A 15,349-nucleotide genomic window follows, 5' to 3' on the forward strand; every position below is an offset into this window, starting at 1 on the left:
GATTAATTAACTCATTTTTCACTTGCCATTGAAAATACTTCCCCATGTTAACAATCTCCAGTTTGGAGATCTATAAAATAAACATGACAGAGGCTAACATTCTTAATACCACCTTTTAACTAATTTATTTATTTGATATCCTAAGATTTTTTTTTTTTTAAATCTTTTATTTATTTATGATAGTCACACACACAGAGAGAGAGGCAGAGACATAGACAGAGGGAGAAGCAGGCTCCATGCACCGGGAGCCTGACGTGGGATTTGATCCCGGATCTCCAGGATCGCGCCCTGGGCCAAAGGCAGGCGCCAAACCGCTGCACCACCCAGGGATCCCCGATATCCTAAGATTTTGATTAGAGTTACTGCTGCTTAAAAAGTTTGAAAAACCACTGTTTAACTGTTTTAAAAGACTAATGACATGAAAAGACACAGGTAATCAAAAAAGGGGGGAAAAGCATGTAGTTTGATTTCATATTATTAAATTTTAAAAATTTAGTAAAATGTACTCAATGCAGGGAGCCTGGCTGGCTCTGTTGGTAGAGTATGCAACTCCTGATCTCAGGGTCATGAGTTCAAGCCCCACATTGAGTGCAGAACTTAAATCAAAAAATGAAAGTACTCCATGCTTCATGTTATGTGTGAAGCACTGGGCTAAGTTCTTTATAGGTATTATCTCATTCAATCCCTAGTTAACAATCCCCAGGTAGGTTCTATTATTAGTTTCATTCTACAGATAAAGGAAACTGGGTCTTAAAAAAAAAAAAAAAAAAAAATTCAACATGCCTTCCCAAAGCATCAAGGAAAATAGCTAGGTCTGAATTTGGGTCAGTCTGACCTTAGAGTTCCACCATGCTGTTTTGCAAATAATATATGACTGGATAAATATACACCCATCTTCATAGTGGTTACCTATGGGTGATGGGATTACAGACGACTTGAATGTTCTTTTTGTTTTCTGGGTTAGCTATAATACATATTTTGCAATGAGAAAGGTAGTTATTAAAAAAGTCTTTCCAAGAATTTGTTCCCTATCAAACCAGAGGTATATAAAGTAACATGGGAAAAATAGGACTATTACTGTAAGACAACAACTGTTATTTTCAAAATTTCTGTAATATTTATTAATTTATTGGTTTTTTTCCAAAGATTTTTTATTTATTCATTTGAAAGAGACACCAAGCGAATGAGAGCACAGCAGGGAGAAGGGGCAGAGGGAGAAAAAGCAGGCTCTCTACAGAGCAGGAGCAGAGAGCGCAACGTTGGGACTTATACCCAGGAACCCAGAATCATGACCTGAGCCAAAGGCAGACATGTAACTGACTGAGCCACCCAGGCGCCCCCAATTTATTTTTTTATTTAGTTAAAAAACTTAATGTACAAAGAAAATTTCATAACATGTATAGAACTTAATATTAATTTTTATACTTATTATATAGTAAACATAATACCAATAAAAAAGTCTGTACTATCTGAAATTACGCTACAGTGTAATTACATACACATGTTTTAGGAAGCATGAATTAAAATCTAAAAGATAGGACGGGGAGGCTTTGTGGACGGGGGAAAGCAAATAATTATAAGTATGTCCATATACAGAGAAAAGCAGTGAGCAAGGACAGCTGATCAAGCAATTAACTGTGTTTATAGGCACAAATAAAAAGTGCTAGCTTTGGAAAAGAACAGAAAAACTTTCTGAGATGAGAAGGTAAGAAAGAAGAGTGAAGACAATGTAAAATGGAGAATAAATCAGATGGAGAGAACCATGAGAGTCACTAGCATGTAAAACCATTTATATTAAAAAATCCACTTGAGAACATTAAAAATGAATCAGAGATAAGTAATTGAACATTGGGATGACTAGTCAATTGTCTCACAGCTAACTTGCTTGGCAAATTTCCTTGTACATCTATTGCGCCTCTGATAATTGTACAAGGACCAGTTTTAGAAAGTTTAATAGACCCAGTGGGGATACCATATAATGCCTTATGGGACTTCCAGATTTCTCTTGAGGGTGACACCTTGGGTAGCAAAACTTCTTTCCAGTAAAACTCTGTAAAAGCCACAGAATATTTTGCTTATGAAAAATATTGGTTAGTTCCATTTAAGCAAATTAGCTTGAAGATCTAGTTTACTTACAAAGATTTTTAAAAAAATATTCTATTATTTATTCGAGAGAAAGAGAGAGAGCGTACATGCAGGGGGAGGACCAGAGGGAGAAGGAAAGGAACAAGTAGTCTCCTTGCTGAGCACAGAGCTGGACGCAGGGCTCAATCCCAGGATCCTGAGATCATGGCCTGAGCCAAAACCAAGAGTTGGACACTCAACCAACTGAGCCACCCAAGTGCCCCACTCACAAGATTATTTACTTTACGAAATTATCTGCCACAAGACTTCTTTAAATAGCAAGACCTCCAGTAAAGGCATTAATTCATTTGTAGTTAAATATTTGCTTGAAACTATACATGTCTGCTCTGAGGCTTTGCACATTCTCCTCCTTTCCTATCAACTGGCTTTTAGTCATTTTTTTGGGTCTATTCTAGGTTTCAGAATTACTAGGCAAGACTTTCTGTTCTTCTTCTCTTTATAGCACTTACCACACTACAATTAATTTCTAAAGTAATTCTTTTAATGTTTGTCTCCCCGACAGACTATGAGCTTCACAAAGGGAAGAGGATGCATGTGTTGTATTCACTGTAATACAGCACCCAGTAACATATTTGGCCTGTATGAAGAGTGTAACAAATACCTGTGACATCTATTTAAGATTTGTTATTAAAAGAACACTAGCTTGGTAAGATACATAAAACATCTTTGCACATATATCCTTAAATAAACTCCAGGAAGCATGATAGCTCTCTACTCAGAGATTACAGTATCATTCTTCAGAGATTCTAGTAACTGGCTTAGAAGGAAAGAGAGATAGGAAAAAATTGAAACTGATCAACAGAAACCTTTAAATCACATCTCTTTTCTAATGTGCAGAGATAAATGGGGCAGAAACAAGGACAAGTGAAATAAAAACTCCATATCACCCCCTAAAAAGAGGATTATTATTAGAGAGAGCTGCTTTATCTGCCAGCATACAAAATGGAGATCTGGAATGCTGCTTGCTATGAGGCAATCCAAAAAAATTTTAACAATTCAGCATTACAGGGAATAGGACCTTGGAATTATGTAAAAAGTGAACAAAATTTACCATTTTAATGAAAGTTACAAACACAATGAAGCTATTAAGGGGAATAACCGATGTAGCAATTTTGAGACCAAGCACTTTTTCATTTTACAGCAGTGCAGGGAGAGGCAGGAGGAAAATGCGACAGAGACACAAGACAGAAGGAAATGTATGCTCATGTTCACTAATAAATACTGCATGCTGACCAGATTGCAATATCAAAATTGAAAGAGCAATCAGTTGGTAAAGTGGAGAAGGAAGAGACTTATTAGTTGGATGCCTAATACTCCCACATTGAAGGCAGACTAAGAAAAGAGGAAGAGCACAAGGTATTTCTAGCAGCAGTATCCATGAAGTAGAAATAGGGGGTTAAAATGCAAAAAAGCTCATTCTGATAGGGGAAAAAAACCCAGTAGCACAGAAAAGCAGGTCTAAAAGGTGTAAAGAGAAACCAGCAGGGAGAGGATCTATGCCTCGAGGGCAGTACATGCAGGAAGCTGATCATCTGGTTTATTAAACTGATTCCTCTCTGTACCAATCTTCCCAGGATCTTTAAAGAGCCCTCCCCACATCTGCGTGGCTCATTTACATGTGCACTACCGCATGTATTTAACACCGCCTAAGAGAAACTCAAACTTTCAATCTGCTGCACTGCTAAATGTCAGCGGAGTGAGGGCAAAAGAACAGGTTTAATGGCCTTAAATTATCTCACCCTCCTTCCCAAATGACGGATTTAGGTCTGCTAAAAGGTACAAAGTTCTCTCCAGAGCCCCGTCCTTCTGCAAGCCATAGGCCTGATAACCAGAGATTATCTTCCCCTCTGTTGTGACTTCATTTTTCATTTAAAAATCTACTTCAGGGTTGGCAATTTTGGCTTATTCACCAAAGCCCAGTCAAGTGGTTTTCAAGCTGTTGGGGGGAGGGGGGGGGGGCGGCGGACTGGGTGGGGCTCGACCCTCTTAAATCCAATCCCCTCGGGCTATGTTTTGTATACTGGAGCTCCCCAGTTAAGGTATCTGTGGGGAGAAATGAAATGGTTGCGCTCCTTTGCAGAGTTAACACTTACTGCAAGGTGTATTTCAAACCACTTAGTTTTTTTGTACGTTTTTCAAACTGGGTCTTCTGACAAGCAAAAGGGTAAGCTTTTATAGCTCTTTCCCCTCCCCCACTACACAGACGCCGAAATGGCCATTTAAGAGTCAGTTTGAGGAAATGAAGACTCCCTTAGTCGGTTCTGTCTCTGAGAACACTGGAGAATTTATAAAATAATTATGCTCTTCCCTGGGTCGGTGGTCTGTCCTATCATTACAGGACGATCACACCGGGCACAGACTAAGCGGGGGGTGGGGGGTGGGGGGTGGATTGGCACACGTGTTAGGAAGGTTTTAAGAAGCGGCAGGATTGACAGGTCGAGCGAAAGGAGTGCGGGCACGACGGTGGAAGCTGTTCTCCTACAGAAACCGAAAGACTTAGCCTATTTCCTAACGGGAATGGCTCCTCTGTCAGGCGGAGGCCTCCACGTCCTCCTCCTCAGGAGCCAAGTCTGATCCCGGCGGCTTTGGGTGAATCTTGGAGTCCCTGCTCTTAGTAACGGGGCAGGCTTCCTACAGGCCAGATGGGGGGGGGGTGTCGATTATCCGCCCCCCCCCCGCCCCCCGCTTCAGGACAATAAACGGCGACCGAGACGGCAAGCTTAGGAGTTGTGGCGACGGCAACGGGGACACAGGGAAAAGGGGCAGAATCCGCGCCGACCTGCGGCCCCCGGCCTGTCAGCTCCTCGCCCACCCGCCCACCCGCCCCCATTCTTCGCTCTAAACTTACCAGGTGGGAGCTACGGCCCCGGGCAGGAAGTAAGTAACCGGGCTGGATCGGGTCGAGTTCCGCCGCGCTTCTTAGAGACGCTGCCGGGAAGACGCTGGAACCCAGGAGCCGCCGCCGTCGCCACCGCCTCTGTTACTGGGGGGTCTCGCCTCCATCGCTGGCTGCGAGGACTCTGAGGGGCACGTGACCGGAAGTGCCGAGGCGGGCCTGCCGGGCACGTGACCCAGAGCGCGGCCGCCATGACACCTTCCGCTCGTTCCCTCCCTCCCCCGCCGGTTCCCGCCTGTTTCATTTCCTTTCGCCGGCCTTAAGCTGTGAAAGGTCCCGGGATCCTGGCTGTCTCACCCCTTTAGCCTAAGGGTCCTCCGGTCCCGGTTGGCGTTGCGTCTTCGGCCGGCAGCAGCCAGGGGACTGCAGGCCGCAGGGAGCGTAATTGCGACCGCGGCCGGAGGGGGAGGGACCACGCGCAAGCAGGGGGCGTAACCCGTCACGTGACAAGGAAGTGCCGTTAATAGCGCTGTCCCCGCGTCTTCGGCGCCTGTGGATGACGTAAGGCAGGGAGGGGAGGCGCGGAGAGGGAGAAGGAAGGGCTCAGGTGTAGCTCTCAGTTGCGTCTCGGGTGTCTCTGCTGCTGCTAGATGCTCGGTGAGTGTTTCGGCGGCCGGCCGTGAGAGCGGGTCTGATGTACTGAGGCTTGCGGGCTGCCGGCCTGGAGACGGGGAGGCGGGGCCGAGACCCCGGTGCTGCAGGTCGGTGCTCCCGGCTCGGAAACCCTGGCTTCCGAGGCGTCTCTCTCCGAGAGATGCGACTACAGCAGGCGCTGCTCGTGCGCAGGGACCGTGTGCAGCCGCGGGTACAAAAGCGTGCCGAATGCACGGCGTATGTAGGAGTCGGTTGCGACTTCTCCAAGGTGAAGAGTTCTCCGGTTAATACTTTCTGGCTAGGAAGGTCTTCCCCTTCGCGTAGTGTTTTTAATTTTTCCTTGTGCTTCCTTCTCTCTCCCTCCTTCCTTCCATCGTGGCTAGTGGGAGAAAGAGAACGCTGTGGGGTTTGCTTTTGAGGAGCACTAAGGTGATGAGAAAAGCCTCCAAGCCCTACGACTCGTTCATGTAATCAAGTGACGCGTGGAAGTGGAAAGGTACAGTAGATTTGGACTTAGGAGGAGTGGATTCCAGTCTCAGTGCTGCCTCGGCGGAGTTCTGTAAACTGTGGGCAAGCCAAGCCCCTCGTCCCACTGACTGGTAAGCATCTAGAGCCACCTTCTTTTCTTTAGTTTTTTTTTTTTTTTTTTTTTTTTTTTTTTGCCGCCAGCCTAGAGGCATGCAAGGCTTAACAGCTTTGCAGAAGGTAGAGTTTCGCTAGGGAATAAGAATTCAGAAAAAACAAAACACGGTATCTCTTAAATCATGGAGGGACAAAGTTTTATGCAACGAAAGAGGAACAAAAACTTGGTATAGTTGTAAAAAATAAAGGATATAAAGGGGAAAGTGAGGCTGGAAGAAGAAGTAGGGTTGAAGTCGTAGATTATGTAAGAAGGGGAACTTTTGAAGGTTTGAACAGAAATTTTTTTTTACTTTATTTTTTTATTTGTTTTAAAGATTTTTATTTATTTGACAGGGAGCGGAGAACGCACAAGCAAGCAAGGGGAGCTGCAGGCAGAGGGAGACGGAGAAGCAGGCTCCCCGCTGAGCAGAGAGCCCAAGGTGGGGCTCGATCGCAGACCCTGGGGTCATGACCCCAGCCAGAGGCAAAGGCAGACACTTAACTCATACACCTTGCAGACATTTCTTTTCAAAAATATGTACATAAAGGACCGCCTGGGTGGCTCTGTTGGTTGTCAGACTTTTTTTTTTTTTAAAGATATATATATTTATTTATTCATTCATGATAGACACAGAGAGAGAGAGAAAGAGAGGCAGAGACACAGGAGGAGGGAGAAGCAGGCTCCATGCCAGGAGCCCAATGCGGGACTCCATCCTGGGACCCCAGGATCGTGCCCTGGGCCAAAGGCAGGCGCCAAACCGCTGAGCCACCCAGGGATCCCCAGACTCTTGATTTGAGCTCAGGTTATGCATGATCTGGATGTAGCAGGATCCAGCCCCCTGTCAGGATCAGCACAGAATCTGCTTGAGATTCTTTCCTTCTACACCTCCCTGCATTCGGAGGCTCTCTTTCTCTCAAATAAATAAGTTTTCTAAAAAAGTATGTACTTAAAAAGTGTCATGGAAAATTTCAAACGTAGGCAAAAGTAGATAGGATAATAAAATGAACCCCCCCCCCATGTATTCAGAACCCATTTTTAACAATTGTCAACATTCTGTTGTTTTTACAGAGAATTTAAATGTGTATTTTTTATATACGTTGTCACCGTTGGTTAATACCATATTTCAGGTTGAGCTCAGTTCTGTCGTATAGAAGTACTAGCTAGGAAGAGCATATTAATTTTATGTGAAAATTTCTTTGGGTTTCCGTGACATGGCCACTTTAAAAACATCAGATGAGGGGCACCTGGGTGGCTCAGTGGTTGAGCGTCTGCCTTTGGCTCAGGACATGATCCTGGGCCCAGGATCAAGTCGCATTGGGCTCCTTGCAGGGAGCCTGCTTCTCCCTCTGCCTGTGTCTCTGCCTCTATCTCTGTATCTCTCATGAATAAATAAAATCTTTTTAAAAAATTAAAAAAAAAGACTAGATGTTATTTTAGGTTGTAATATAGAAACTTTGTGTCCATATCAAAGAAGTTGATGTTTCTAGTCTCTGTTATTCAACTACTTAAGTATTTTTTAAAAAATATTTTATTTATTTATTCATGAGAGACACAGGCCAAGGGAGAAGCAGGCTCCATGCAGGGAGCCTGACTTGGGACTCCCCCGGGCCCCAGGACCACACCCTGGGCTGAAGGCAGCGCTAAACCGCTGAGCCACCTGAGCTGCCCTCAACTATTTAAGTATTATGTTCATTTCTAGGCAGCATATTTTCAGGCAAACTAAATCACCTGTGTAGAAGGGTGACAAGAATAGAGAAGAATTTGGAAATTGTCATGTCACAAATGATAGAAGAATTCAAAATGTTAAATTTTTATGAGACCTGATAACACTTCAAATACTGAAGGGTTGCTTTGGAAGAAGTAAACTTGCTCCCATAAACTACAGAAGACACAATTAGAAATAATTAGTAAAAGCTCTAAGTGATCAGATTTCAATATTAAAGGAAGAGAATAAATATAAAGTATAAATTTGCAGTTGGCCTAACACCATCACTCTGCAACTTCTCTTAAGTAACATTGCTTATGCTGTTTTTTTTTTTCATTCTCATTTCCTATTAAATTTTTTTTTTTTAGAAAAATAGAAACTTGCTAGGTTCTTTTTTACCTCATTTAATTATAATTTGTAGGATACTGAGATCAAGGCCAGATGGCCTATCCACCTCAGAACTTAGGATCACAAATAGAAGAATAAGACACTGTGGTCTTGATGTCATTCCTTTCTGTCTTCCTTAGGATTTTATACTATGGTTTTATCTTTTTTCTTGTATCTTCAGTTCTTTTCATTCTGAAGACTCTTAACTACTGCATGCAAATCTGTTGTAGTCTCTCCTGGTCAGAAAGTCAAGAGAGGGATGCCTGAGTGGCTCAGTAGTTGAGCATCTGTCTGCCTTTGGCTCAGGGCATGATCCCAGGGTCCTGGGATCGAGTCCCGTATGGGGCTCCTGCTTCTCCCCCTACCTATGTCTTTGCTTCTCTCTCCTTGTTTCTCTTGTGAATAAATAAAGAACACCTTAAAAAAAAAAGTGGTGTCTGGATGGCTCAGTTGGTTAAAGTGTCGGACTCTTTGTTTTCAGCTCAAGTCAGGATTTCATGGGTTGTGGGATGGTGCCCTACTTCTTGGCTCCTCACTCGGTGGGGTGTCTGCTTGAAGCCTGCTTCTCCCTCTGCCACTCCCCACCTTTCAGATAAGTAAATCTCAAAAAAAAAAAAAAAAAGTCAAGAGAGGTTTTCTTTTCCACCAGGTTACTTGAGTAATTGGCAGGCCTTATCTCTACTTCCTTACCACCCAACACTTTTCTCAAGTCTTTGTTTTCTAGTTGTGCTCACAGCATTTCACAGAAATTGTGATTGCCTGATACCAAATCCTTCAATGCCTTTCTGTTGCATACCAAATTATTATTATTATTTTTTAAAAGATTTTATTAATGAGAGACACAAGAGAGGCAGAGACATAGGCAGAGGGAGAAGCAGGCTCCCCACAGGGAGCCCAGTGTGGGACTCAATCCTGGGACTCTGGGATCACACCCTGAGCCGAAGGCAGATGCTCAACCACTGAGCCACCCAGGCGTCCCTGTTGCCTACCAAAGTAAAATATCTTCATTTTCTTTGGTTTGAAATTCAAAGTGTTTCATACCTTATGCTGAGTTACTATTCTGCTTTTATCCTTCATTATTCCGTCCTTGTGTCCTGTGTTTCAAAGACAAAACTCATATTCTTCACATGTATCTTCTATATTTTTGCTTGTTGCTGCCCTTTTCCTATTTCTTCTGATAAAAGCCTACTCAGCTCCAGTGCTACTTCCCTTAAGTTTTCTGTGGTGCCATTTAACTCAATGTGATTCTTCTGTAAGTTCCAACATAGCACTTTTCTTATGTCTCCCTTATGAGAGGTGTGTGTTCTTTTTCTCCCAGTTTGTAAAGTGACTGATTTCTGGAATTACTTGTCTTGTTCCTACTGCTGTGCCTCATATTTTACTAGGAACCCAATAAAATGAGTGAGAAGAATGAGAGATTTTTTGGGGGTCAGGAATTCTCAAAAAAATTTTTTTTGGTAAAGATTTCATTTATTTATTTATTTTTGAAAATATTTTATTGAGGGGTGTCTGGGTGGTTCAGTTAGTTAAACAGCTGCCTTCGGCTCAGGTCACGATCTCAGGGTCCTGGGATCAAGCCCCACGTTGGGCTCCTCCCTGGGTGGGGAGTCTGCTTGTTTCTCATTCTCCCTCTGCCCCTTCTTACCTTGTTTTCTCTCTGGCTCTCTCTCAGAGAGAGAGAGCTCATAAGATGGGGAGGGCAGAACGAGAAGAAGAAGCAGACTCCCCACTGAGCAAGAAGTCTAGCAGGGAGCCAAACTGGGTGTGGGTCCCAGGACCCTAGGTTCATGACCTGAGCCAAAGGCATGCATAGGCTTAACTGACTGATCTACCCAGGCGCCCTGAAAGATGTTACTTTTAGTTAATCTCTACACCCAGAGTGGGGCTCAAGCTCACAACCCTGAGGTCAAGTCACACAACTCCACGCCAGCTAGGTACCCTGGAATTCTCAAATACTTTGAGTGTGGGACTACTAAAGATTTGTTGTTTTTCTTGAAATACTATTGTCTTTTCAGAGACAAAGCTGTATTAAGAACAGTATAATGAATAAGAAATAAGGCTATATTGTATCTGTGCAAGAAAAAAGCATCCTAAGTTTATGTGTGTTTTGCCCCTGGGAAGTATGCTCCATGAATGTTAGGACTTTGTTTATCCTCTGTTTTATCTCTGCATCTAGAACAATGCACAAGTTGGTGCTATTGTAACCTAACAAACACGAGTTCACTCCTGTGAGTCGGAGGTAAAAACACACTAGATAGACTTGCTGTATAAGGAAAACAAACACACTAGATAGAATTGTTGTGTAAGGAAAACTTTATTTGCAGCACATAAGGAGATCATGGGGAATAATTTCCAAAGCTGTGACTCCCTGAGCAAGGGCGAGTGGATTTCTTGTATTTACGGTCAGGATGCATATTTAGATAGGGGAGCCTTGTCATGGCTCGTAGACGTGGGCATAAGGTTGCGCATGCACCCTAAGGAAACCTCATATGTACGTTGTATGTTATGTAAAGGAGGCTTGTGCTGCTCCTTGGGTGGAGATTTTAGTATGGTAATAAGGTAATAATGGTAATAAGGTGCAGGTAACTGGTTGCTCCACGGTCCATCAGGACTGAGTCGGGAGTTGAGCTCAAACTGGTCTGGGTGGTCTGGGCCGCCCAAGCTCCTGTCCAGGCAGTCCTTACTGCTGGAGGGGTAGTTTTGGTTTCCATCACAGGATATTAGGCCTCAGGTCTTTTGCCTGAGTGAAGAGATGAGCTGTGAAGAAGAGCTTAAAGGAGAATGTGGGAGGTTAATGGGAACAAACAGTTGAGAAGTAAAGGTCAGTCAGGCCTTGGGGTTTAGCTGGTGACAATAAATACCTAGTTGATGAATAAATGAATTAGTAGATACATGTAGCTCTGAAAAAATAGTTTAAAAAACAGTTATTTCTAAATTTTTCTTTAGCGTTTGCTTTTATTCTTAATTGGCATGTTATAAAGATTGAGAAAAGTTAAAGTTGATGGGTAAGAATTTTTTTTGAATTTTATTTCTTTTCTGAAAGGGTGCAATTTGACAAGAATGTACACTTGAGAGTTGCAGAACAGATAAGCTCTTGTGTTAGTTTACAGAGTCTTCATAGGGTGTTTAGCATTTGCTGTCTTGTATTCTTATTCCTTTTCATTCTTTTCAGAGTCAAGGAATGATATGGTACAAGCTGATGGTTGCATATAATAATGTTGCTTATATGTATTTTCTTTTCACCTAGATGCTAAATATAGCGTAAGGATCCTTATCCCTTTCTCATGTTTTTCTATGTTCTACATACATCCATTAAATGCATGCTGAGTGAAGAGCTTCTTAAATTATATTTTTTGCAGGTTTTATTCAGGAATACTGTGTCTGTCACTCAACATAGTTTCAACTTTCCAGCTAAATGACTTTTGTGCCAGTGATACCAGAGTCCTACAGCCATGTTCTTGCAGAGTTTGAGTCTCTGGATCCATTACTTTCAGCCCTGAGGCTGGACTCCAGTCGTCTGAAGGTGAATTTCTTGATCCTTGCTCATATTTGTGTATTTTATGTGCTCTGTGACATATGCTCCCTCTCCTCTAGTTCTTTATGTTTAATGGAATCTTGGGTGTTCTTTCCTGTGCTAGTAGTACCTTATACATAGATACCATGTTCATACCCCCACCTTTTAAAAAATTTTTTTATTTATTGGGAGGGGGAAAGCACAAGCTGAGGCAGAGGGAGAGGGAGAAGCAGACTCCTTGCTGATCAGGGAGCCCATGAGGGACTCAGCCATAGGACCCTGGGATCATGACCTGAGTGGAAGGCAGATGCTTCACCGACTGAGCCACCCAGGCACTCCTGTAGCTCTTTCTTGATTTACTTTTTGAGCTATCATTTGAATTTTTTTTCTCATCCTTGGAAACCATGATATTGATTGCTGAATTTTTTTCCCTTCACAATAATCTTGTTTTTCTTTTCTCAGAAAGTCAGGTATTTGGTTGAAAATAAAGTAGTATAAATGAGTATACCCTGTTATATTTTAAGTAACATGAACCACTGCAGATATACCAAGCTCATTCCAAAACAAGGAGTTTGATGTACCCTCCATTTTAGAGAACAGAGCAAAAGTTCTTAGCTCTGTGGAAAGAAATATATACTCCTTCAAGCCCTGAGTTCTTCTGATAAACTCAGGAATGACATGATGAAGAACAAAATCTTATAATCAATTCCAAAATAATTTTGTTTTTATACTTCTGCTCCCCCATCCAAGTACTTTTCTAGCCTCTAAACGAAGGTATAGAATGTAATAAGCAAATTGATAGGAGGAACAATCATGAGGGTTGATTTCAGTTAGACTCATTTTTTAACTGCAAATTATGAGATATCCTACCTGGTATAGTATGGCTTAACCAGTATAGGTGTTTATAACCTTGTTGGAGGCTAGTGTTTCTAGGTTTAGTGTAGTAGCCCAATAATAAGACTTGAAATATCAGGTTCTCCCATCTTTCCTATTCTACCATCATCCATATATTGGTTTTTAGTCACAGTTGCAAGGTAGGTGTCCTGGCTCCAGTCTTGGTATTTCCATTTGCATCTCAAGCAGGAAAGATGGGGCCATAAGCAAAGGCTTTCTTTTCTTTTTCTAACCCCTCCCTGGGTTTGTTGTTTATTTTTAAAAATTTTATTTTTCATCATGATAAATATACTTTTTAAATACTCATCCCCTATTTCCCTCATTCTCATACTGTCCTCCCCTCCAGTGACCATCAGTTTATTTTCTATAGTTAAGAGTCTGTTTCTTGGGGCTTCTGGGTGGCTCATTCAGTTAAACATCCAGCTTTCGATTTCGGCTCAAAAATGATCTCAAGGTTGTGAGATCCAGTTCCACATTGGGCTCCATGCTGAGCATGGAGTCTGCTTCGGATACGTTCTGTCTCTCTCCCCTGTCCCTCCCTCCCCCTCTAAAAAAAGTCTATTTCTTGGTTTGTTTCTCTCACTCTCTTTTTTTCCTTTGCTTGTTTTGTTTCTTAAATTTCACATGAGTGAGATCAATATGGTATTTATCTTCCTCTGACTTATTTTGCTTAGCCTTATACTCTCTAGCTCCATCTATGTCAGTGCAAATGGCAAAATTTCATTCTTTTCCTATGGCTGAATAATATTCTATTGTAGATATATACCAGCTTTCTTTATCCATTCATCTATTGGTGGACACTAGGGCTACTTCCATAGTTTGGCTGTTGTGAATAATGCTGCAGTAAGCATGGGGGTGTATGTATCCCTCTGAATTAGTGTTTTTGTATCTTTTGTGTAAATACCCAGTAGAGCAATTATTGGGTCCTAGAATAGTTCTGTTTTTAATTTTTTGAGTAATCTCTGTACTGTTTTCCAGTGTGGCCGTACCAGTTTTTATTCCCACCAGCAGTGCAAAAGGGATCCTTTTCTCCATATCCTTGCCAGCACTTGTTTCTTGTGTTTTTGATTTTAGCCATGCTGACAGGTATGAGGGGATATCATTTTGGTTTTGCTTTGCATTTCCCTGATGATGGGTGACATTATTGAGCATCTTTTCGTGTGTCTATGGGGCATCTGTATCTTCTTTGGAAGAATGTCTATTTGTGCCCTCTGCCCATTTTTTAATTGGATTATTTTTTGGGTATTTTGTTTTTCTGGGTATTGAGTTGTAGAAGTTCTTTATATATTTTGGATATTAACACTTTATTGGATATGTTGTTTGTAAATATCTTCTCCCATTTGATAGATTGCCTTTTAGTTTTGTTGATTGTTTCCCTTGCTGTGCAGAAACCTTTTATTTTTTATTTTTTTATTTTTTTAAAGATTTTATTTATTTATTCATGATAGTCACAGAGAGAGAGAGAGAGAGGCAGAGACACAGGCAGAGGGAGAAGCAGGCTCCATGTACCGGGAGCCCGATGTGGGATTCGATCCCGGGTCTCTAGGATTGTGCCCTGGGCCAAAGGCAGGCGCCAAACCGCTGCGCCACCCAGGGATCCCCAGAAACCTTTTATTTTGATGTAGTTTCACTAGTTTATTTTTGCCTTTATTTGCCTTTTCTTTATTTTATGGTTGGTTCAGGAGATATATCTAAAAAATGTTATGGCCAGTGTCAGAGATAACTGTCTATGCTCTCTTCTTGGATTTTTATGGTTTCAGGTCTCACATTTAGGTCTTTAATCCATTTTTAGTTTATTTTTTGTGTTTGGTATTAGAAGGTGGTCCAGTTTCATTTACATGTGGTTGTCCAGATTCCTCAACACCATTTATTGAAGAAACTGTCTATTCCCATTGTATATTCTCCTTTGTTGAAGATGAATTGATCATATAATTGTGGGTTTATTCTGCGTTTTCTGTTCTTTAAGATTTTATTTATTCATGAGAGAGGCACAGAGAGGCAGAGATACAGGCAAAGGGAGAAGCAGGCTCCTGCATGGAGCCTGATGCAGAACTCAATCCCAGGACCCTGGGATCATGACCTGAGCTAAAGGTAGACACTCAACCACTTAGCCACCCAGGCACCTCTTTCTTTTCTTTTCTTTTCTTTTCTTTTCTTTTCTTTTCTTTTCTTTTCTTTTCTTTTCTTTTCTTTTCTTTTCTTTCTTCATCTTGAATTTCTTTCTTCAGTGTATTACAGTTTTCAGAGTATGGGATTTTCACCTCTAAATTTATTCCTGGATATTGTTTTTGGTATAGACATAAATGGGATTTTCTTAATTTCACTTTCTACTGGCTCATTGTTATTGTATAGGGATCCAACAGATTTCTGTACATTGATTTTTGTATCCTGTAACTTTATTGTATTTATCAGTTCTAGTAGTTTTTTAGGGGACTCTTTAGGATTTTCTATATATATGTTATCTGCAAATAGTGGGAGTTTTACTTCTTCCTTACCAATTTGGATGCCTTTTATTTCTTTATGTTGTCTAATATCTGTGGCTAAGACTTCCCAGTAGTATGTTGAATAAAAGTGGTGACAGTGGACATCCTT

General features: G+C 41.8%; 2 protein-coding genes across 7 annotated transcripts in view; one reads left to right on the forward strand and one right to left on the reverse strand.

The window, feature by feature from the left end:
* GTF2H1 (general transcription factor IIH subunit 1) overlaps positions 1–5,470 on the reverse strand; it is a 36,942-nt gene extending 31,472 nt beyond the window's left edge. Inside the window, exons 1-2 of one of the 2 annotated variants that reach the window (XM_077866281.1) lie at positions 5,339–5,470; positions 4,994–5,165 (exon numbers count right to left, since the gene is read on the reverse strand). The gene's annotated coding sequence lies outside the window, so the exon portion shown is untranslated. Of the gene's footprint in view, positions 1–4,993 lie in introns of both variants that reach the window. The other variant, XM_077866280.1, reaches the window with a different exon arrangement.
* HPS5 (HPS5 biogenesis of lysosomal organelles complex 2 subunit 2) overlaps positions 5,237–15,349 on the forward strand; it is a 44,763-nt gene continuing 34,650 nt past the window's right edge. Inside the window, exons 1-4 of one of the 5 annotated variants that reach the window (XM_077866279.1) lie at positions 5,237–5,638; positions 6,019–6,234; positions 6,611–6,696; positions 11,709–11,872. In XM_077866279.1, coding sequence (XP_077722405.1) covers positions 11,765–11,872 — 108 coding nt within the window. In that variant the 5' untranslated portion in view covers positions 5,237–5,638; positions 6,019–6,234; positions 6,611–6,696; positions 11,709–11,764. Of the gene's footprint in view, positions 5,639–5,673; positions 5,904–6,018; positions 6,235–6,610; positions 6,697–11,708; positions 11,873–15,349 lie in introns of those variants that run through there. The other 4 variants (XM_077866277.1, XM_077866274.1, XM_077866276.1 and 1 more) reach the window with 4 other exon arrangements.

The sequence above is a fragment of the Canis aureus genome, chromosome 23 (assembly GCF_053574225.1).
Source record: "Canis aureus isolate CA01 chromosome 23, VMU_Caureus_v.1.0, whole genome shotgun sequence".
Taxonomy (NCBI): Eukaryota; Metazoa; Chordata; class Mammalia; order Carnivora; family Canidae; genus Canis; species Canis aureus.